Below are 23325 nucleotides of genomic sequence, written 5' to 3' on the forward strand. Positions count from 1 at the left end.
GTTTTCTGACAGATTTTGTTGATCTTTTACCGATTCGTTCCAAAACCATCTGGAAGTTTGGTGAATTCCATCAAGATTTTTTTTAAATATCTATGTATATTTGTATGACTATTGTATAATATTTTAATATTGTACAGCTCTCATTTCTTGTCTTCATGTAGTACTATCTGCTCACCGAAGGAGATCGCTGTGGACCGCGCATTACTTCCCTCTTTAAATGAAAGTGTAGAGGAACAGTTTGGTCCTCTCTCGGCTGCCGTCGCCGCCGGTCCGGGCTCCACAATAAACTGCGAGCGGTCAGTCCACTTTCCCCCTGTTCGCGCTCGTCACACCGCCTCTCTCTGTGGCAGGTCAAAAACATGGCTAACGTGGTGCTGGAGTTCAAGGCTTCGGCCGGAGACTCAGAGCCACCGAGCCGCCCGGTTCTCATCATCGGGCAGCAGAGCAGCCTGCAGCAGGTGAACTGGAGCCAAGTGAAGGGAAAGCTCCAGCCGCTCGTTAGCAAAGAGGTAACGTGTTGACTCACGGTGGGAGGGTACAGCTAACCGGAGCTAACGCTGCTACGTTAGCTAATTGAATGAAGTGCTAACGTCATGGTGCGTGGGTAGCTCGTTATAACTAGCACTACGACTAGCTAACTAGCGAGGTTAACCAAGTACCTCTAACACGGCAACTAACTGCGATGTTAGAGGTAGATGCGTGCTTATTTATCGGTGAAAAAAACATGTTTTTGAGCTTTGAGTAATGCATTGTCTTAAGGCCGTATTAACATAACTAATTATATTTAAAATGTAAATGATTTGAAACAGCTCAGCTCTTGGCGTTCCAGGGTTTTCTCCAACTTTTTCAAACAGGAAACAATGCAAACAAACACCTCCGTGATCATGACAGTGATGTAGAGTCTGCAGCCTCTCGCTCCAAGTGCAAAGGACATTGTGTTCCTGGTGCACAGTGACAGATCTGTGGTCAGACCCAGACACTCTGATCTCCTTGTTTCGTGCGGTGCTGTGAGTCCGTGGTGCAAAGTCCTCAGAGGTGGTTGTGTAACGTGCAGTCTGAAGAGAGGCTGGTGAGGTCAAGGATTGGATCAGTCGATGTCATGGCTGCTCAGGATCCTCTGACGATGATTGTCCAACACTGTCCTCCCTCTGCTGCTTCCAGAGCCCTGGTCTTTCATAGGTGCTAGATGGACTTTAAGACATCGAAGCTGGGTGGATGTGGGAAGCCTGGAATTTATCAAAACTCCAGTCTTCTAAAATTGTACATATTGTTGGATTCCCATGTGGTTTTGGTCGCTCCAGACACAGACACTTACACCTAGGCTGCTGACAGTTTATGGCATATGAGGAAATATGTCCCGTTCGTTGTTTTCATATATTCATCAGAAGGTAAATCTCACGTAAATGAAGGTGTAAAGTGCTGATATGAGTCCCTGTCCATTAACTCAGTGTCTGACCCACGCTGGCTGGAGGAATTATAAAGCCTGATGACCAGCCACAGGCTGAAATGACTTCCTGTGCCGCTCTGTGGTGCATCTCTGGAAAACAAGTCTGCTACTCAATGTTCTCCAGTGCTTAGCCATCCCGTCATGGAGTGGCTGGGAGACATTGTCCAAGATAGTCAGTTACTAGGACGTCATCATTCGTTCTGACAGTCAGAGTCCAGATCCACCCCCACAGCTTCACAAAAATCAACCATGTGATGGTAACTCCATTGTAAACTCTGTCCAGGATGACGGGCAGTGACATAGCTTTAGTCTAATTGGCTTCTCCTTAACATAAGATCATATACAATCAATTCTTGCACTCCAGGAAGTTGTAGATGTTTATGAGGTCAACAGATCACACACCCACACTCTGCTCTTTGGATGGTAATGGTATCAATACAGTGAGTCACAGTGTGCAGGATTTTATGATATATACTGTATCACCATGCTTCCTTTTCCGTGCAGGATTTTAATGTTAGCACAACAAATCTTGCAAAAACTGCTGTGTCTGTTTAATGACCCTAAAATGTCTGTTCTGTTGTGTTTTCTCAGGTCTGGCAGGCAGCTCTCAAGGCTTTGAACCCAAACCCAACAGACAGCTGCCCCCTGTACCTGAACCATGCTACGGTGGCTGCCCTTCCTTCGCGGGTCAGCAGACATAACAGCCCGTCTTCTGCCCACTTTTTGTCCCGTCTGGTCCGTTCCTGCCTGCCTGGAGGGAACACTCGCTGCATCGTGGTTAGTATCCTCATTTTAATTGTGCAGCCATCTCATGTGATAGTTAATTCATCTATGCGGGGGGATTTTTCCTTCTTCTGTTTCAACACTGGGTTGTGGAACGACGAGTTTTGTGACTGCGTGGCTGATATGATTATTTCTTTCCTTTCCAGATGGTGTGCGAGCGTTCAGATGTGTTTGCATCTTCTTGTGCCATCTCTCGGGCCTTCCCCATCTTCTCTCGTCGCTCCTCATCCTCACGCAGGGCTGAGAAAAAGCATGTCACCGTGGAGTTTCTGATCGTTGGACAAGAGAGCAGTGCCCTGGGTGTCGCAGAGCTTGAGGTAATGCCCAGATTTTTATGGGGGGTGTTCCTTTTTCTATTAGATTTACACAGCATTTCATACCCAAACATTCTAATATATCCTAAGACTTTTCTTATGTTTAGTGTCTTTCCAATGCTGCGGATGGAGTGCGCCTGGCAGCTCGCATTGTGGACACACCGTGCAATGAGATGAATACAGATCACTTCTTGGATGTAAGTGAAATAAATTTTGTTTTGTTTTGTTGACTACAGGAATATAATACTTGTATTTCACTGTAGACCTCTTTTACATATATTAATTACTGTTTTTAGGAGATAAAGGCTGTGGGAACTGAACTTGGAATCACTCCAGTGATCATTCGTGGAGAGGAATTGAAACAAAGAGGGTTTGGAGGTATGTGTACAAGTGGATGTCTGTAATGTGCTTATTTTTTTTTAGCTCAACTATTGTAGAAGTCTGTTTACAACAATTTGTTGAGAAAGTAGTCTCTCAAAATAATTAACGATTGGAACGTGTTGGAAAGATTTTATCAGTATTAAGTCATTATTTTATATATCCTATGCCATTTTGAGAGTTTCCATTATAATGGGTTACATGTTTTTCTTCTTCATCAGTGGTATGATTACGATGTTGTTTGTCAACAGTATCTTAAAGTATTTGTAGAGCGTTTTTATACAATCAAAATGCTCTTAATTTTGGAAATTATGAGATTTTCAATTCCAGATGGTGAACGATTTGTTTTTATCTGTTTGATTATTGGTAGTTTGGATCATTTATCTGTTTGGATCATTTATCTGTTTACTCTCCTTTTACACTGTCAGGTATCTATGGAGTTGGAAAGGCAGCAGAGCATCCTCCTGCATTAGCAGTCCTGAGCCACACACCAAATGGTGCGACCCAAACCATTGCATGGGTGGGGAAGGGCATTGTGTATGACACTGGTGGACTCAGCATCAAGGGAAAGGTACTCCTAGTTTTCCTCTAGAGATGTGATAGTATCTGTTGTACATCATGAAAAAAGTCTCTTTGTAATCCTAAGTCCCCACAGAACATCACTTTAGGTATCATCTAGTTCAATTGTTTCAAAATGAATATCTTAAGAGCTGTTTTCACTCCGCAGAAAAAATATCTTACCATAGCAGATATGAGATCTGATACGACTGTTGATTTGTGAGAATTCTTTGCGATTTCTAAGTTAAAAAATTACATTTATGGAGGGGTCGAGTCTTATCCACAACTAACACCTTGCTGCAGCTTCTCGACTTCCTCAGTGATCTTAGCCATAAATATGATATTGGTCAGGTTCAACCTTCAGAAACAGTTAGAGGCTTCAACTTTGCCACTTGCAATTGCATTTGAGCAACCCTTTCATTATCTGTTTGAGTTTCCCCAAATCCAGGGCACTTCAGGAAAAGGCAACAGCACAGCCCCTCTCCAGGAGATTGGCTCTAGAGACAGTTCTTTGTGTGCAGATGAGCCCAACAAAACTTAGTTGGCAACATTCTTTACATGCATAGGACTATTGGATGATTCAAGGGTTGGCATGTCTTGTTCCACGTCCTTGCACCTGACTGCATGCTGCATTAATCACAATAATACATTTTATCACACGGTAAACTTTATTGTTCCAGATGGTAGTGTGTTGTAACATACTGTGATCTCAGTGATCCTATAACCTGCATGACACCCCTGACATCTAGATCAAGCTTTAAGCAGTTTCTCAATTATCCCTTCACATGTTATTGCAGCTGCATGCACCAGTGTACTGTAGTGACATGAAAGTAGAAAAGTAGGCCCTTTTTCTGCAGTTGCACAGCAACATCAGATATTTAATTAATTGCATCTTTCATCACATTAAATATGTTTTCCTTGTTTGTAGACCTCAATGCCAGGAATGAAGAGGGACTGTGGTGGAGCTGCTGCTATCTTAGGAGCTTTTAGAGCTACTATTAAACAGGTGAGGTGACTTTTTGGATAATTTCACAGCCCTAATTATAACGTGCTCTATAATTCTCCTGCTGTAATTTTATTTTTTTGTCCTTTTTGCTGCAGGGCTTTAAGGATAACCTCCATGCAGTGTTTTGCCTTGCAGAGAACTCAGTTGGCCCTACAGCCACACGACCTGATGATATCCACACTCTCTACTCTGGAAAGTGAGGCCTGACTTCATGTATTGTATCATCTGCTTGGAATTTGATTAAAAGTGTCCATTTCCTCTTTTGATTTGCTCTGTGTCAAATCTAAAGGAATGAACTTGAACTTTTTTGGCTTGAACATTCATCTGTTTTTTCATCCTCAAGGACAGTGGAGATCAACAACACTGATGCAGAGGGCAGGCTGGTGCTGTCTGATGGGGTGGTGTATGCCAGCAAAGACCTGGCGGCTGATATTATTCTGGATATGGCTACCCTGACGGGGGCACAGGTCAGTGACAGCCGCAGCTACTGATGTTTAATCCTCCAACAGGTATCGTCTTTGTTTCCTAAACCTTTTTGTTGTTGTCGTTCAGGGGATCTCCACAGGTAAGTACCATGCAGCTGTGATGACCAACAGTGAGCAATGGGAGGTTGCGTGTGTGCGTGCAGGACGCAGCAGCGGAGATCTCGCTCACCCTCTGGTTTACTGCCCCGAGCTGCACTTCAGCGAGTTCACCTCTGCCATGGCTGACATGAAGAACTCAGTGGCAGTAAGTAACTAATACACCGTCCATCCTGAAGACATGAGCAAACGCATGGATATCTTGCATTAGATAGTTTGAAAGACATAATAAGTATATCATATTTCTAGTTTAATATTTGATCAATTAGCACTGTAATAATGTAAATACAAATTGCTCTTTTTAGCCTCTCTTGGTGCATGTTTTTTCTCTGAAATGTTTTAAAGAAAAACCTGGAGTCTGAAGATTGATTCCTATCGAGTAGTAATTATTTGTCTTGGATGTTCTAATGTGATGTTGTTGATGCTATATTTGAGTTTATAAAGTTGCTGAGCTTTGTTGTCCTGTGTGTTTTGACAGGATCGGGAGAACGCACAGAGTTCCTGCGCCGGCCTCTTTATTGGCTCCCACTTGGGCTTTGATTGGTCCGGCGTCTGGGTCCATGTTGACATCGCCTCTCCTGTTCATGTTGTGAGTACCTGAGGATTTGATGTGCTGTTTTTGTCCTGGAACAGATCGGGTTATAATCACAACTTTGTGCAGTAGCCTGTTATTAGGCATGTGCATTTGTTGACGGCCTGCAGTTAACTTGACTTGACATTCACTGATCTGAAGTGAGCAGAACAGGCATGTGTCATTACAAATTACACAAGCTATAAACTTTGGCGTCAGAAAGAAAAGTTGCTCAGACCTTGTCTTCCTGTAGCTGCTAACTTTGTGTACTGTATAGATATGTCTTTACAAGAGAAAGACGTGGACCTCTACAAGTTCACATAAATCTATCGTTGAATTGTTATTCAGAAAATACAAAACCTTATACAACCCGTCTAATACTAATGTAGATTTCTCAATGTCCGTATACAGCTGTAACTGTGGTTTTGAGGTCAGCATTATGCAATCAGAGACTCGGCGAGATTGAAAGAAGCGAGTCAGCAGAAAGTTTTATGAAGTTGCAGAAGGACCTTTATATGTGGCCCAGGACGGGTTTGCATTCACACAGCTTAAAGAATGTGGACGCATGTGGCCCAGACCACCTGAGTGCGGTAACAACCCTTCTTGGAGCGCACCGCTTGTGATCTGATCACAAAAACCACATGTCAATACCGGTTGTGTACGGGCGTATATTGTCAGTTGTACATACTGTCCTATCTTTTGGCCTTGTAAAGACCAAGTAACTTGATCAGTTGATGAGAGTTCATGCTGCATATAGTTTCCACATTGTACAGAGAGAGACTGAGCCAGTTCTATCTGTAGAAACACAGACTTCCTCTTTAAGAGGTTGATCCCTGCTTGTCCATTATTAAACCTGATGTACCCCAGCAAGGCTGTGCTGCATTTGGAGGAAGCATAACAAGATATCTGCATCTACATTATGTATTCTTTAAATGCGACCGCTTAGTATTACTTCCATGCGGTTGTGCCACTTTTGTACCACTCTTCGTTTTGAAAAGTGAGATATCTGATGCTCTGGTCTTGTGATTCAGCGCATGACAAAAATATAACTGATAATCACTTTTAGCGCTTTACAACGGCAGAGTTTATCTTTAAACTCCTCCTCTGTGTTCTCTCAAGCAAAGAGTTAATAGTGGACTATACTGTAGTTGCATTTATCAGGATCATTGGGTTTCTGTGACACTAACTGGTAATTAATGGGTAGCTATACAGTGTTGATACTGGATATTGTGATCTGATCCCTGTTTTTATTGTATTTTGTCTGCGCAGGGGGAGCGTGCCACAGGATTCGGCGTCGCTCTGCTCATGGCCCTCTTCGGTCAGGCATCAGATGACTCCATGCTGAACCGCGTCTCTCCCCTGGGCGCAGCAGCAAACATGACTGAAGACCCGATGGAGCGTGACTGCAAAAGACGGAGACTGGTGTAGAACACGGCAAGCGGTTCTCTCCATGACACCGGCTGCTCTGCTGCCACCACCACTCGACCAAACTGTCGAATCAAGCGCTCCTCCAGATAATAAACATTTAAAACTGAATCAACTGTGTTTGATTAAATTTGAACCGATTTAAATTTGGCTGAATGAAACAGATAATCATCAATACATCAGATGTGTAATACATGATAAGAAAGCGTAGGCAATCATTTGTCTTCATGATGCTGCACTTCTCTGCACTGATCGCCTCGGCAGTTTCTCCATTTTCTCGTTGCTTTTGAGGAAGATTCATTGATTGTCATAAGATCTGAAAAAGCAGGTGGTTTACATCTATGACCGATTCATTCAGATCATGGTGACTGGCCAACATTTTGTAATTTTTGGCAGTGATTCTTTGTCATTGGTGTTTTACAGTTAAGGATTTTACCACCTGAAACAAAAAACCTTGTTTTCAAATAACCACCTCAACAGCAGGTATCGTTGTCTAGTGACACTATATGCAAATTAAGGATTATGCCATATTTTGTCTAAGACATTGTGGAAAAAAAACGTTTCCTGGTCAGTAAAACTGGACATTTCTTTTTTTGTTGTTCAACTTTTTATTTCCCTGTGAATGGTTGGACTGACTGATCTCTGGACTCAAATTGAAGATTGAGTGCTTACTGCAGTTTTGAACAATTTTACAATTGTACCAGATTAGTCATTTAACCTTAATGCTTCGTCAGCACAAAAAACACTTACAAGATGTCAACTAAGTGTTTTACAGATTCCAGAGTAGTGTGAAGTGTTTTCCACCCTTGTCAATAAAGGAAGTGCCATCTGACCTCCGAGTGTTTCATGTGACTACCCCCTAACTTAAACAGAAACCACCTATCTTTTCACTAAGAAATGTTGCTAAAACTTGCTGTAAGAAAAACATATCAATTGAAAAACATATCAATTTTGAGTTTAAGAGCTAGAATTACATTGTTTCCTTTACCCCAACTATTACTTTCAAATTTTACTCTAGTTTCTTGCTGCTTAGGTCATGATACACATGATAGTTGATCCAAAAATCACCAGCTCTTTTTTTGAGCTCTTAAATAATGCAGTGATACTGAGATGTTCATTCACAGTGATAATATTTAACTGTGTTTGTGTTACGAAGAACACTTTAACACCTCTTTCCAAAGCAGAGAATCCGGAACAGGTGGGACAGGTACGCGTATAATGGAATCATCTGTATTCTCCATAAGGCCTGTTGGCTTTTGTGAGAGTAAAAAAATGTAGTATGCAAACTAAGTTTATATTAGAAGCTGCTCTTCGTTCTCCAGTGCTTTTCTTCTGCTTATTTGCAAATTTACAAAATAAGTAAATAATCAGCCATGAATAGACTAGGCCATCCAATTTTACACTTTAATATATATCAAACTAATAAGAAATTGAATGAAATTAAATATCAAATAAAAAACCAGCTCTGTGATTGGTAAAGAAAAGAGGAAGAAGTTAACTCAGCTCTCTACTTTTTTAGTTTTTCATTCTTCTATTGGGGAGATGTATTTGTTTATTGTAATACTAGTTCTTTATTTGTTTTGAGGTGTGCTCTATAAATAAAGATGTGATTTATTATTATTAAATGCATCTATTTGATTTGACTTTAATTGTTACTGTATGTTGTGAATGAAGAATAACACACTCACTGAAAGCTCTTAACACCAGGTATGAACAGGCTGCTGTGAAATGCAGTAAATCCTTTAAAAACCAACAACACAACCAGCTCCTTCCAATCAGGCTATTTCTCTGTCTCCTCTCTTCACAGGTGTGTCATTGTAAGGACCAGTGAACAACAAGCCCTGAACTGTGCGAGATGAGTAACTGCAGGTAGTGAACGAGAGAGGCAGGAGCAGAGATCTGTTTCTGTTCAGAGGAAGTGAAACTGTTCTACAGTCACTGGCACCAGCTAAAATGGCGCAGCAACAAAAAATCAACTGGATAGAGAAAGATTCTGTTGTTCGATCTGTCTGGATCCACTGAAGGATCCGGTGACTACTGGCTGTGGACACAGCTACTGTATTCGCTGTATTAACACCCACTGGGACAAAGAGGAGGCGAGAGGAGGCTACAGCTGCCCTCAGTGTAGACAGACCTTCACACCAAGGCCTGTCCTGGTGAAAAACACCATGTTAGCTGATTTAGTGGAGGAGCTGAAGTAAACTGGACTCCAAGCTGCTCCTGCTGTTCACTGCGATGCTGGACCTGAAGATGTGGTCTGTGATGTTTGCACTGGTAGAAAACTGAAAGCTCTCAAGTCCTGTTTGGTTTGTTTGGCCTCTTATTGTGAAAAACACCTCCAGCCTCATTTTCAGTCAGCTGCATTTAAGAAGCACAAGCTGGTGGAGCCCTCAGTGAAGCTCCAGGAGAACATCTGCTCTCGTCAAGATGAGGTGAGAAAGTTGTTCTACCGTACTGATCAGCAGTGTATCTGTTATCTCTGCTCTGTGGATGAACATAAAGGTCACGACACAGTATCAGCTGCAGCAGAAAGGAGTGGGAGGCAGAGAGAGCTCGGGCTGAGGAGACAAACCATCCGGCAGAGAGTCCAGGACAAAAAGAAAGATGTGAAGCTGCTTCAAAAGGAGGAGGGGGCCATCAATGGCTCTGCTGATAAAGCAGTGAAGGACAGTGAGGATATCTTCACTGAGCTGATCCGTTTGCTGGAGAAAAGAAGCTCTGATGTGAAGCAGCAGATCAGATCCCAGCAGGAAACTGAAGTGAGTCGAGTCAGAGAGCTTCAGGAGAGACTGGAGAAGGAGATCACTGAGCTGAAGAGGAAAGACCATGAACTGAAGCAACTCTCAGACACAGAGGATCACAACCAGTTTCTACACAACTATTCCTCATTGTCACTCATTGAATCTACACACTCATCCAGCATCAGGATCCGTCCTCTGAGGTACTTTGAGAACGTGGCAGCAGCTGTGTCACAGGTCAGAGGTCGACTGCAGGACATTCTGAGTGAGACAGAGACAGATATTTTACAGATTGTGTCTCAAGTGGATGTTTTACTTTCACAACCAGAGCCAGTGACCAGAGCTGACTCCTTAAAATATTCAAAGGAAATCACACTGGATCCAAACACAGCAAACAAAGATCTGTTATTATCTGAGGGAAACAGAAAAGTAACATTAATGAGAGAAAAACAGTCTCATCCTAATCACCCAGACAGATTCACTGTTTGGCGGCAGGTCCTGAGTAGAGAGAGTCTGACTGGACGTTGTTACTGGGAGGTGGAGGTGGAGGTGAGAGGACTAGTTAGTGTAGCAGTCGCATACAAGAATATCAGCAGAGAAGGAGAGTCACAAGAATGTGTATTTGGATTCAATGATAAATCTTGGTCATTACATTGTTATGGAAACAGTTATATCTTTTATAACAACAGGATCAGGACTCCAGTGTCAGGTCCTTGGTCCTCCAGAGTAGGAGTGTACCTGGATCACACTGCAGGTGTTCTGTCCTTCTACAGCGTCTCTGACACCATGACTCTCCTACACAGAGTCCAGACCACATTCACTCAGCCTCTCTATGCTGGAGTTTGGGTTTGTTATTATTCTGGAGCCACAGCTGAGTTCTGTAAGCTTAACTAGACTTGAGTCATTAAAAGCAGTGATTTAAACCTGGCAGATCCTGTGTCTAGCTGACTGATTGTGATAATAATGGCGGATCGTGTTAGTATCTGATAGTGGTGGAAGACTTTTGTCTCCATGTGTGTTGCTCGAACAACAATGTTAATTATTGGTAATTATTATAATTTTCCGACTATAATAATACATGATGGGGGAAAGAAATTATAATTATAATTACAATTTCGAGGACTGCAAAGCTGCACTGAATGGGCCTGAGCACATGCATTTTGAAGCATTGTATGCGTTTTGTGCACTGCAGCATGTATAAATGCTTCACTTCCTGTGTCCGTCACATGATGTCGATCCTTGCCTGCTAATTGCTCATTACAATCAACGCTATCGATTGCATATCACACTGGGAAAATGTTATGTAAATTGAATGATAGTTGTAAAACAAAGCTTACTTCCTGTTGCCAGTAGGTGTCGCCATCAGTATTATTACATACACACTTATATATCTGTTCAAGTAGGGGCTCTGATGTAGCGTAAGCAATTTTGTGTCAATTGGACAATGTTACAACAACTGTTGGTGTCGCTATGACCCTGAGGAAATATTGACACATAGAACTGTTCAGGCTTGGACTCTGATCATGTGACACGTTTAGGGGTGATAGGACAATGCACAGGGAAGTTATGACAACATCATCTCCTTTGGCGAAGGATGAACCTTAGACGCACCTCAATGATTAAATGGTTTGAAGAAATGTCACAATTCTGACCATGATCCAATGACTTGACTGAGCTCTTTTGAGCTGTATAAGGTAAAGCAGCCAGGAGCAGTGCATCAAAGTACATAACATGTCACTTCCTGTAGCCAACAGGTGGCGCTGTGATTTTAAGTCATGATTTCTGTGTAAATGTCATCAGGCCAGGACTCTTGACTTACATGTCTATTTTGGACTCGATTGGATCAAAAATGTCCGAATTACAGAACCTCATGTTTTGTTGACGCAATAAAACTTTGATACCACGAGGTTTCAATCCCTTCATAATAAACTATTTTCTGAACCACACTCCGGAACAGGAGGTGGCGGTAGTGAACCCATAAGCTGGATGCCGCCAGCCCTTATATAAAAAGAACAAGATTCATAAGAATTAGAAGCAGCGGCACTGTTCGGTGTAGTTGAATCTGTCTCCTCCTGCGGCTGCTCCCCGCACCTCCCCGCAGTCTAACGCGGCCTCACTGACTCCTCCAGCCGCTTCCCGGGGACCGATGGCCCGCAGAGCCTTCCTCGCTGTGCTGCTGTCCGCGCTGGTGTCCGCTGTGACCGCCGGAGTGTTTTACAGCCAGAAGCAGCCCTGCTACGTCCGCGCTCCAAGGAATCAACACTTCGGACTCAAGTAAGTTCAAATCAGAAACACGTGAAGTAACAGATCGTTAACTTTCAGTTTCATCCCGGCAGAGTTAATCTGGTTAATGTCATAGAGCCAAGTTGGTTTTACACCTAACTGGGAAGACTTCATAGAAAACCATTACCACCAGTAACAGCTGACTGCAACGTAAAAGAGGGCAAGTGATACGTTTCCCCTTTGTGCTGTTTAAGAAAGCTTTATTTATAGTAGAACATAAACAATCAATCTGGTTTGAGGTTAGAGAGTTCCTGTTGCCTAATGTCAACGCTTTTCACCAATCACGAGGTTTGGTTGATCACATGTTGAGGAAGTGAGCTGTGTTGTTGAGCTTATGTGACTGAAACCCTGGCTCATATCTAACACACACACACACACACACACACACACACACACACGTTTGTACTTCTGTCTTAGTGAGGACACTCATTGAAATAATGCATTCCCTAGCCCCTTACCCTAACCATAACATCTAAATGCCTAACCCATAACCTAATTCTTACCCTAAAACCAAGTCTTAACCCCTGGAAAGTCCATTAGAGGTGGGTCAGAAAGTGAGTACAAGACAAAATGTCCTCACTCTGTAGGTTGTAGGCTTAAAATGGTCCTCACAAGAATAGCTATACAAGAGCACCCTTATACTAGTCCAGTCAATTTAATGATCAGGCAGTTATAAACATTACATATGACATGAAATAGATTGTAAACTTCTCCTTTGTTCACAAACCCCCCACTATCTCTAGATATGTGACAAAAGACCTGACTTCAGTCCTTTTGTTTGTCTGTTTGTGTTTCTAAGTACTGTCGCTGAGAACACAAGTGCGATTTGTCCTAATGAAATTAAATACAGAGGACTCCTTTTCCTGCTACAACAGTTGGATATTTTTCATTGCGGGTTAATCAGTCTGAAGTTCTGTTAATAATACGATAAGATAAGAAATCCTTTATTTGTCCCACAATGGGGGAATTCGCATAATCATTTATGCTTTAAAATGGCCCAGAAGTAAATGACCATTAGAGCTCAGGTCAATCTTTAACAGTTTGTTTTGTCTGATCAATAGAGACCTTCAGTTTACATTGCTCTAAAAGAGACAAGTACAGCAAATGATCTTGATTGAATACATTGAATAATGTGTTTACTGACCTGTCTGTTCACAGGACCTATCCTCGACCTCATGAGTATTTAAACATATCCGATCTGCCCAAGTCGTTGGACTGGAGGAATATCGGTGGCGTAAACTATGTCAGCACCACCCGCAACCAGCACATTCCCCAGTACTGTGGCTCCTGCTGGGCTCATGGCAGCACCAGTGCCATGGCAGGTATGACTCATGAAAAATTGCCCTCTGGAGACTCGGTGTGTATTAAAGGCTCCTCGCATGAACTCTCAGAAATATTATAAATGTGCCACTTCTTCTTTGCACAGAAGGAACTTAACAGAAACAGGTGGTCATGCTTTTTCAGTTCTCATTTGTATTGAACTCTTCTCTCTGTCCAGATCGCATCAACATTAAGCGGAAAGCAGCGTGGCCGTCGGCCTACCTCTCTGTCCAGAATGTGATCGACTGCGCTGGGGCCGGCAGTTGCCACGGAGGCGATCACAACGGAGTCTGGCGGTACGCGAGCGAACACGGGATCCCAGACGAGACCTGCAACAATTACCAGGCTAAAGACCAGAGTGAGTGTCCTGCAAAACAACAAAGAAGTGATAACGTACAAACACGAAGCCTGTGAGCCTGAGCTCTGCATGTCCTCTGTCCCCCTCAACAGAATGTAAGCCCTTCAATCAATGTGGCACGTGCACCACATTCAACGTGTGCAACATAGTGAAGAACTACACTCTGTGGAAAGTGGGAGATTATGGAGAAGTCAGCGGGAGAGAGAAGATGATGGCAGAGATCTCCACTGGAGGACCAATCAGGTTTGCTATGTGCTTCTCTCGGAACAGAACAACAGTTAGTTCAGTGTCATTTCATGCGTCGTCATTTATCTCCTTCCGTCTGCATGTGGAACTCATATCTCAAGAACCGTTCAATTTAACAGCTTCACACTTGGCATGTGCAGAGTCCAAAGAAGTGCAGTGTTGAATTTTGTGCGATTCAGAAATACCCTCAAAATCAATGATGTCAGTCATTGTTTGTCGTTCACCCGTAGCGAGGATGTAATCTGTGGTGCTTTGTATTCTCCAGCTGTGGGATTATGGCGACAGAGAAGCTGGACGCATACAGCGGAGGTATCTACTCTGAATACCAGGAGTCTCCTGGCATCAACCACATCGTGTCGGTGGCCGGATGGGGAGTGGAGGACGGCGTTGAATTTTGGGTTGTGCGCAACTCCTGGGGAGAGCCGTGGGTAAGTCGCCATCAAACGGAGGATTTCATGAAGTGAGAGTGGGAGCGGTCGTCAGATCAATTGTGAAAAAGTATGTGTCACTTAAAGCCCCTGAGAACCTGATTTTAACCAGAGCTACGACGGAGCGTTATGGGCACTTAAAGCCAAAAAATATCAGATATTTCTAGAATTTAAAAACGTAATTTAACGACATACCCCTCAATGGGGTTAAAGGTTTCTAAAAATGCCCATCACACCTTTTTTAAAGACCCCTTCAGTTTGCTGTGGCAAGTGTGACGACAGTTCATCAGTTATCACAATGATGAGTTTCTGATTAATTTGTGTTCAGGGGGAGAAGGGCTGGCTCAGGATCGTGACCAGTGCCTACAAGGGAGGAAGTGGCAGCTCCTACAACCTGGCGTTGGAGGAAGACTGCATGTATGGGGACCCAATTGTCGCGAAAGGCGCCCTCTAAAGGAGACCTGTGGCCACGGTGTCTCCGGAAGTCTCACTGCACATGCTCATGTCTTCCTGTCTCAGGCAGAGGGGGGGATTTTTTATGTAGTAGCTTGAAAAGGGAAATTCTAATTTTTTTATTTTTTTTAAGATATCTTGGGTCAGATCTTTCAGCTGAATATTTAGACCTTCCTGATTCAACGTAGGTTAGTTTTTTCTGAAACATTCAGCCACTGAAGCTTTCTTTAACAGCTGTTTTGGATGATGAATACATTTTACAGTTTAAGTAATTTAAAATGATGTACACAAAGCACGTTTTTCAATGCAATGCAAAGTGACTCAGCCAAAGAACATGGCTGTTTCTTCCTGTACAGCTCCGACACTGAATGGCTTCAGTGCCTGATGTGAATGTGTTGACTTGACAGAGGATTTGTGCACAAATCATTTGAACACGTGCCTTACATGCAGTCAGTGTAGAGATAAAATTGATGTAATTTTCTTTTCGCTTTCCTGCTGAACAATCTACACATCACATGTTGAAAACAGCTCATATCTGTTATCTCAAACTATGCCAATAAACACAAGTGACACTCTGCTTTGTTAATGGTCCATTTGTCATAGGCTTTCTTCTGTGGCTCCATCATGTGATAAAACTAGCCTGTTAACCCAGATACCGTTTAAATGGCTGAAATAAAACACTTGAATTCAACCAATTGGTATTTTTTAATGTCGCAACTCTAACCCCAAAGTTTCCAGCACTTTCAATAATTACTAGAGGATTTTTTTAGGGCAAAAAGAAAACTTTATTTAGACCCTGGTCCCTGTGGTTGAAACACAAGGAGTAGCTGCAAAGGTTCCTAACTTCGGGGAAAAGTTGCTGCGGTCGAAACGCAGATAAGATTTGTCCTTTGTATATCAGGTACTTTCCGTGAAATGTTATTGTAAAAAATCCGTTTCCTCCTCTATCGTAACATGATTAAACAGAAACTTGGGAGGCCACTCCTGCTGCATAACCCGTTTATCTACTGTGTATTCACCACATGTAGACAGCATGTTCCAGTCATCAAGTTATTAATTCTCGGCTGTTTCTAGTAACAGAGGTTTGAAAAGTTCTTTGGAGAAAACCCATCTGATGCTGATCAGGTTTCGAGGTCTTGGTCGATATTCACCAATGTCAGATGAGGTAGATTTATTCTTAAACGTGTCTGCACTCATCAGTGACCTTATCTGTCCCTGGAATGTGAAACTTAACTTTTTTTTTATCAGCTTTAAAGAGTAAGGATTTGTTGTTCACGTCTGACGGCTCAAATAGACAGAAGGGCATTTCAGTGTTTCCCTTTAATTATCTAGACTGTGGTGGCCCATTACAGTCTAATATTCTGCCAGTTTAATACTGAACCAAAAATAAATGTAGACTTCTCATGACGTAAGAGAGTCAGACCTACCAGTTTCAGCTGCAGTCATGTGTTGTCTTGCGAATGGCTTTCAATCCTATGCTCTCACACATGTGACAATGTTCACTTTCACTCTGTGGCCGTCACCCGTGAACTGTGTGGGGTTGCCACCATAGACTCAATCGATTCTGTGGGAAACACTGCATTTAAATATATATACAGTTTCTCAAGGAAAATCATAAAAATGTGACCTTTTATGATGGTGATTAAGTTAAAAAAAAAAAGGATTTAAAACGACATTCAGGTTTTTATTTAAAAACAGCTTGAATCAACATGAAATGCAGAAAATATAACAGTGTAAAAGAAAAAGAAAAACGGTTAGCGGCTTCTTCAGAGAGCCTCTTCTGTCGTTTACCACATTTCCACCGACTCCGTGACAATATCCTCTTTGTCGTCTCAGAAGAAAACAATCCTCATTCGCTTGGTCAAACTGAAAAGTCTTGTCTCCAAGCGATTGGCTCTAGCATCGAGCTGAGCATTTGGTTACTGTTGAGATCACAGATCGTCTCCAACTAGAATGTTTTCAGTGTCCTTTTCCACTTCAGTTAATCATGATGAAGTTTGATTTGCAATGAGCTGGAAAAACCAAGCAAACGTTAGTGAGGAGGAAAAGAGGAAGTGTTCATATTTAAACACGATGCTCGTTTTTTCATCTTCTAGTTTCACATCCAAAGTGTTCATTTGTGAAATTCACACCCTACTTTTGTTTGTACAACTTGTGAAGCTCTGATATAGTTGCAATGACTGAATTACTACCGTTGAACACGATTCTCTCTTAATGAGGAGGGTTAAAACTATTATTACATCACTCACCAATAAACTCAGCCACAGGGTCGTGTTCTCCCTCCGTGCGGATCGTCCCTGCGATGCTGTCGTTCTCCAGGATGGGCAGGAAGAGCTGAACGAAGTCTGATGTGTAGGGAGGCGCGATCACATCCAGAACCTTTTAAAGAGACGCTGGGGTTAAAGCTAAACTTCAGATATTTTATTATATACACGCTGTGCACACGATCAGCCATTCTCCCAGTGTGTTCCATCTCAAAATTATATTGAAAGAAAATATGAAATATTAATATAATATATATTGTTGATTCGATATATTAAAATCTATTTTAAGTCCATTTCAGAGCCTCAGGTATAAATCATTAAGATACGTTTATTTATACCAAACACATGCACAACACACTCATGCAATGGTAGGTAATTTATCCTCTGCATTTAACCCATCTGGTGCAGGACACACAGAGCAGTGAGTAGCCATGTACGGCGCCCGGGAAGCAGATGTTGGGGGAGTAAGGTGCCTTGCCCAGGGGCACTAGACAGGGTAGGGAGAATCCTCTTGGATTTATGGACAGATCAATCTAGGTTTGTCTTTTGTTGTCTCTCCGTGGAGTCGAACCAGAGACGAACCAGAGACCTTTTCTGCCCATGGCCACTAGACCACCGCCTCATAGTTAATGATTGTCAGGATCTGCAGGCTCTGTTACTTCTGTGACGGATTAAAAATATTGAATCACTTCCTCTCATCGAGTTTAGAAGCTGCTGTTACCTCGGTGACAAAGTATCTAATGAGGGAAATATCCGTGTTGAGTTTCTCCAGACACTTTCGAATATAACCGACTACAGGCAGCACGTAGCCACGACTCAGCAGATGAACCATTCGGTCCAGCAGAGTCTTCTTCAGCTCCAGCTGAGGGGGGAGTAAAACAAAAAGGCGTCAGATGAGAGTGGCACAGTCAGGTCATACAGACCTCCAGTGGGAAGTGAAACGGGAAGTATTCAAACACACACCTGCTCCATGACGTCCAGCTGAGAGTGCTCCGTCTCAAACAGCTTGATGAGCAGCTGTAATACTTGTGGATGCAGCAGCTGATGACACGTACAGATCTGTGCAGAGGAAGAGTTCATGGTTAAATTCACTCTGTCGTCGTTAAGACTGAAAATTACACTTTCCTCTCACAGTGATCTCCCACCTCGTCCAGCAGAGCTAGATGCACTGGAGTGTGGTCGGTCTGGAGCTGAAAGTACCGCGGCTCAGACACCGTCCAGTCCACCCACTTTAACACGCCCATGGCAACGACTGGAAACCTAAACACACACAAAGAGGGGTCAGTCAAGTCAAGAAAATAATTTGACAAATTCAGTTGCTCATAAAATCTGGTGAATCATTTTACCTCCCCATGGAGATAAGTTTTTCACCCTTGTCCGTTTGTTTGTCAGTCACCAGGATTATGCCACAACTAAACTTATTTTCTAAAAACTTGGTTAGACACTATTAACTGAGACAACTATTTAAATGTCTGGGCAGATCTGGGAATTTTCGGCCTTTCAATGTCATTGCATTTTTATGAGTGTGTGAAATTGGGTGCAGTTGATTGAATGAAAGAGGTTACATTGGAGGTATGTACTGTACAGAGTGTCAGTGGGTTAACTCCAGTGTTCTGTAATTGTTTTCCCCTATATTTCCTTTATGGTGTTTTATGTTTTTCGCTTTTTTCCACTGCTACAGCAAAAACCTTAAGAGCTACCTTTGACATCTATTTACACCAACTGAATGCATTGTATATTATTTCGTCTGTCTCTTAATACCAACAATAAAAAACTTATTATAATAATAAACAAGTCCTCTTCTTAACTAAAACTATGATCAGCAGGTGTAGGTGGTGCAGACGTTGCGGTAGTGAAGTGCTGCTCTCACCGGATGCACTGGTACAAAGTGCCAAGTTCGGCCACCAGCTCCGTGGCTCCTTTGTTCTCATTGCAGCACAGGTTGTGCACGGTCTCTATGGCCTTAGATGTCGACTTGAGCTCATCTTTGTTGATGTTGACTCGTTTGTTCTGGGAATGAAACATTGTCACGTGAGAGAGAGAGCTTTAGAAGCAGGTGTGAGACCAGGGAGCATTAAAGAAATGTAGTATTTATCAGTAGTTGACAACATCTTATAAAACATTGCTTTGAATCAATTTCAAGTACAACGCAGCTATTGCAAACCAGTCAGCAGATTTCAAACTGCATCCCTGTTGTCTGTACCTTTTTCCACGTCTCCACCACACTAGCAGCGTAGGCCAGGATGTGGATGTATTTGTGTTTATGGTCCTGGTTGATCTTTGACCCGGGCTTAAACAGTGACTGCATGAACAGGTCCAGAAACGCAGGCACTCTGATCTAAAGACGCGAAAGACAAAGGTTTCAGTCGTCAGCACTTTCTCAAGTATTAAGTGGACAAATAGAGTCGGGGATGCTCTGTCCTCACCAGCTCCACAGGAGGAGGGTCCATGCTGCTGAACATCTTGAACAGAACTGTGATGTCTGCAGGGTTCAGTGCTCCTTTCGACAACATGGCACCCAGTGCTTGACACGCTCGAGGGTAGGCTGCTGCTGTACCGAGCGCGAGGGTAATCTGACTGGCATCGTGACCTCTGAGAAAAGAATCACAACCACACAATTGATGTCAGCAGTGAAGGTTGGTATTTGTGTCCGGGGGCTTGTTGCAAAAATGAGATTTACTGAGTTATGTAGATACGATACGGATAAGTTTACTCAGTAATACCTGGATCAGTCTCAAACAGCCCTGATTGACACTCTGATCTTAAATGTATCCACTTGATCGATTCTATTCTATGAAACTATAGAGCAGACCACGCTAAACTGTGAGAGCTGTACCTCACGTGAGCGGACTTCTGCACCTCCTGGCCGATCCTACGAACGGCCGAACCGCCCTGTTCCTCCTGAGACAGGATGGACATCATCGCCTGGGCGAAGAGGTAGGTGTGCTCGCCGTGACACACCATCTTCTACAGGAGAGAGGCGGGAACAACTCAGCAGAGATCACCGGACAAACAAACAGCAAATCAAGATGCTAAGATGAAGCCAAATTCCTCGTTTGGATTTTCAGTTAAATAAAACCAGTTTAAAACTGAATAAATCAATCGACAATTTCTTGAATACATTTCTGCCAAGACAAATTTATTGTCTGATCGACAATTCTACTCCAAAAAAATTAAGGTTGATAATAATATATATAAAATAAACTAAATGTAAAAAAAGTATTATACAAAGGATCTGATATTTGACCAAATGAAATCAGATTTGGCAAAACCTAATCAAATCTGCACTGTAAAGTAGGAGCATCACTTCAAGATATAATTGAATGCTGAATACAGATATTAAAGTTTTCATTTCATAGAATCGTTTACAGAGAGAAAGCTAAAAGAAGCCTCACAGCAAACTCCGGCAGATTCTTCTCCAGGTTTTCTTCTCCTCCATCCATCAGCGCCGCCAAAGACGTCCTCAGTACTCGGGAGAAAACCTCCAGCTGCTGACAAGCTGTAGACACGCTGGTGATCTCACCCTGGTAACCAGCGTCTGAAATAAGCTAGTTCAGAAAACACAAACAGCATGACATCATCCACAAAACCCTTCAGAACACACATTTCATATCTAGCTGTCTTTTGCCTGCAACTATAAATTACTGTCTGTTTTAAGGTCATTTATCCATAATCTGTTCACTATATGTGAGTTACAGTGATACAAATAATGCCCATCACAGTAGTAGACTACAAAATCATGTCCTCACATTTCTATTTTTCTATCTGTGAAGTTGTTTTTGGGTAGGTTTACCTTAACAGTGAAGTTGAGCATCAGACAGTCTGGATGAGCCTCTGCCAGCTTATAGAAGAGATCTCTCCACGTGGTGTGTGCGATCATCTGCTCGAGCCAGGCCGGAGTCTGGGAACACAGCAGACCCGTTCAGTTTTATATCTGCACAACCTCCCTACTTCTCAGGCGGAGAATTTCCCCCGAAACATATCTAGTTCATCACAACTTTGGTGAGATGTAACTAGTAACCTTGATGGTTACATTTTTAGTATAATAAGAAAAAATCCACCAGCATTCACAAATCTCACCTCTCCCTCCACAGTGAAAATGGAATCTGCTTTCTGGGGGTCAAAGTGTTTTATCAGGAGACTCTTGAGGTGGTTTTCTACTCGCTCTTGGACCTGAGCAGGTTCGACACCTGCAGTCAATACAGAGAGCACAGATTAATACAAGGTCATCAAACCAGGCTATAGTTACATACTTAGCAGTCTGTTACTGACCCATCTGGATGAGCCACTCTGCCAGCAGGTTAACCGTCTGAGCCACCGCAGAGTAGTTTTCGGAGAGAAGTTGGATGACATGTTCTGGAGAGCCACCTGCTAAGAAATACCTGTAAGGAAAAACATGGTTTTTGTCATCCAATTCTCAGTAGATCTGAATGGTTCAAGCCTCTTCTCGTACAGATCAAAACACCAGTGATAATATAATCTTCTCAATCCCATCTTGGTGTTTTTTTTTTGTCTTGCACAGAATGCTTGAGGGTTCATGATATGTTGCTATGAGGAGACAGGTGCTGACGTTTTGAGGGTGTTGAAGATCGCAGGCTCCATGATGTAGTCCCTGCTGGTGAATTTCTTCAGACAATCTTCCTGGATTTTCCCGTCATTTTCCCCTTCAACGTAAACACCGTCCTGCAAAAAGACATGTTTATACCTCTGTAATGTTCTGTCCTCGCTCTGCTTTACATACAGTCAAATGTTCACAGGGCAGACATAGAACAGGTATCAGAATTGGGATTGTATTTATTCCCAAGTAGGTTTTCAACACTAGGGTATTTCCTTGGCTGTTTGGTGCACAATAAACCTATTAAGTAGAAAGATTGGATCTCCACATTAAAGTGCTCTGTTCTAATGTTCAATAATAAAGTTACAGTTCATTATACAGACACTTCTCATTCATTACTGTTCTACTAGGCTGTAATAGAGCATTACTGTGAAATTATAAAAACTGTGTTTTTAACCTGTTATGAGGTTTGGTCTGAAACTGCTTTAACTATTATAGCTGGTTATAGAAAGAGTGGAAGCTCCTGGACTTTGTTCTGGGACGGAATAAACTGTGCATTTATAGTACTCGACAGAATACAGAACATTTTAGGTGAGGAGCTTCTCACAATGTTTTTAAACAAAAACTTGGAGTCAGACTGGATCTTTGATTTGTGAATAAGGTTGATGAGTGTTTATCTGTCCCTGTTGTTGGGGGGAGCTCACAATCAACCCTGTGTCAATATGAAACTTTTAAAAATAGGTAAGAATTGAATCTGGTTGTTGTGTCAATATTAATCATCATCTATTGCTAAAGTAAAGTATTTGAAAATCAAAAAAACGTTTATTACTGTGAGATTTTTCCATTTGAAAACGGTAGAATGCGACTCTTGGATTTTAAATGTTATAAACTACTGACAAACCAACGTGTGCAAGTGTTGTAAACACAACTTTGTGCTGCAGATCCAGCTTTAAGTCATTGAGCTATAATGTTTACCAACGGTCTCCAGAAACGTCCCATTATGCAAACAGATATAAAGACATAAGTGAGTCTACAGGTTTATTAGCAGCTGCACTGACGTGAGTAACAGTTAGCGAGACAACCAGCTGTGTCTTTAGCTAGCATGTAGCCGGTGTTAGCAGCTAGCTGAGCCCCTCAGCTCAGTTCAAACCACACAGGACATGTGGACAGATGTGAGGACTCACCTGTCTCTGCACATGACCTCTGCGTGTCTGAGCTGAACCTTAATGTTCACTTATCACAGTTAGTTAGCAGCAGGAGGAGCTAAGCTAACGCTAATGCTGAACCAACAGCAACAAGTCTCACCGAGTTGCCGTCCGTGCCCTCCCAGTCTCCGGCAGTGCTGTAATACTCCTCGTCCATGGTGACGGGGAGAAGGAAATGTTCACCTAGCTGCAGTAACTCAGCCGTGAGTTTTAAATCTTCTTTAGCCGCTGCAAAAAGGGAACGTGTTTAGCCTGCGAGCTAACAACAACAACAGCAGGAGGAGGAGGAAGATGGCGAGCTGGAGAGGCCACGCCCCCTGAAGCTAGAGAAGGTTTCCCTGGGCTTGGACTAAAAGGTACAGCTGCCTGCAACAAAACATCACTACACAACGACACACCACAACTCTGCAAC

General features: G+C 42.6%; 3 protein-coding genes and 1 pseudogene across 3 annotated transcripts; 3 read left to right on the plus strand and 1 right to left on the minus strand.

Moving 5' to 3' along the window:
* The first annotated feature begins 262 nt into the window (after positions 1 to 262).
* On the plus strand, positions 263 to 7895 carry npepl1 (aminopeptidase like 1). The gene is made up of 12 exons (XM_062399062.1): positions 263 to 509; positions 2039 to 2224; positions 2377 to 2547; positions 2652 to 2741; positions 2841 to 2922; positions 3351 to 3493; positions 4409 to 4486; positions 4582 to 4682; positions 4830 to 4953; positions 5039 to 5215; positions 5546 to 5656; positions 6908 to 7895. Exons 1-12 carry the CDS (start codon positions 360 to 362, stop codon positions 7064 to 7066), a joined length of 1572 nt encoding a protein of 523 aa, XP_062255046.1. The 5' UTR covers positions 263 to 359; the 3' UTR covers positions 7067 to 7895.
* A 1120-nt stretch (positions 7896 to 9015) lies between these two features.
* On the plus strand, positions 9016 to 11729 carry LOC133960701 (tripartite motif-containing protein 16-like; annotated as a pseudogene).
* Positions 11730 to 11820: 91 nt separating this feature from the next.
* Positions 11821 to 15464, plus strand: ctsz (cathepsin Z). The gene is made up of 6 exons (XM_062399089.1): positions 11821 to 12075; positions 13243 to 13406; positions 13583 to 13762; positions 13855 to 14005; positions 14274 to 14436; positions 14765 to 15464. Exons 1-6 carry the CDS (start codon positions 11948 to 11950, stop codon positions 14888 to 14890), a joined length of 912 nt encoding a protein of 303 aa, XP_062255073.1. The 5' UTR covers positions 11821 to 11947; the 3' UTR covers positions 14891 to 15464.
* Positions 15465 to 16552: 1088 nt separating this feature from the next.
* Positions 16553 to 23203, minus strand: nelfcd (negative elongation factor complex member C/D). Its single transcript, XM_062399075.1, has 15 exons — positions 23014 to 23203; positions 21724 to 21836; positions 21426 to 21535; positions 21234 to 21343; positions 20947 to 21054; positions 20549 to 20701; positions 19990 to 20120; positions 19580 to 19745; positions 19357 to 19491; positions 19024 to 19163; positions 18299 to 18413; positions 18117 to 18212; positions 17875 to 18015; positions 17139 to 17268; positions 16553 to 16901 (listed from the first exon to the last, which is right to left on the minus strand). The coding sequence occupies exons 1-15, from the start codon at positions 23068 to 23070 to the stop codon at positions 16867 to 16869; spliced, it is 1740 nt and encodes a 579-aa protein (XP_062255059.1). The 5' UTR covers positions 23071 to 23203; the 3' UTR covers positions 16553 to 16866.
* Positions 23204 to 23325: the final 122 nt, after the last annotated feature.

This window comes from Platichthys flesus, chromosome 2 (genome assembly GCF_949316205.1).
Source record: "Platichthys flesus chromosome 2, fPlaFle2.1, whole genome shotgun sequence".
In the NCBI taxonomy this organism is placed as follows: domain Eukaryota; kingdom Metazoa; phylum Chordata; class Actinopteri; order Pleuronectiformes; family Pleuronectidae; genus Platichthys; species Platichthys flesus.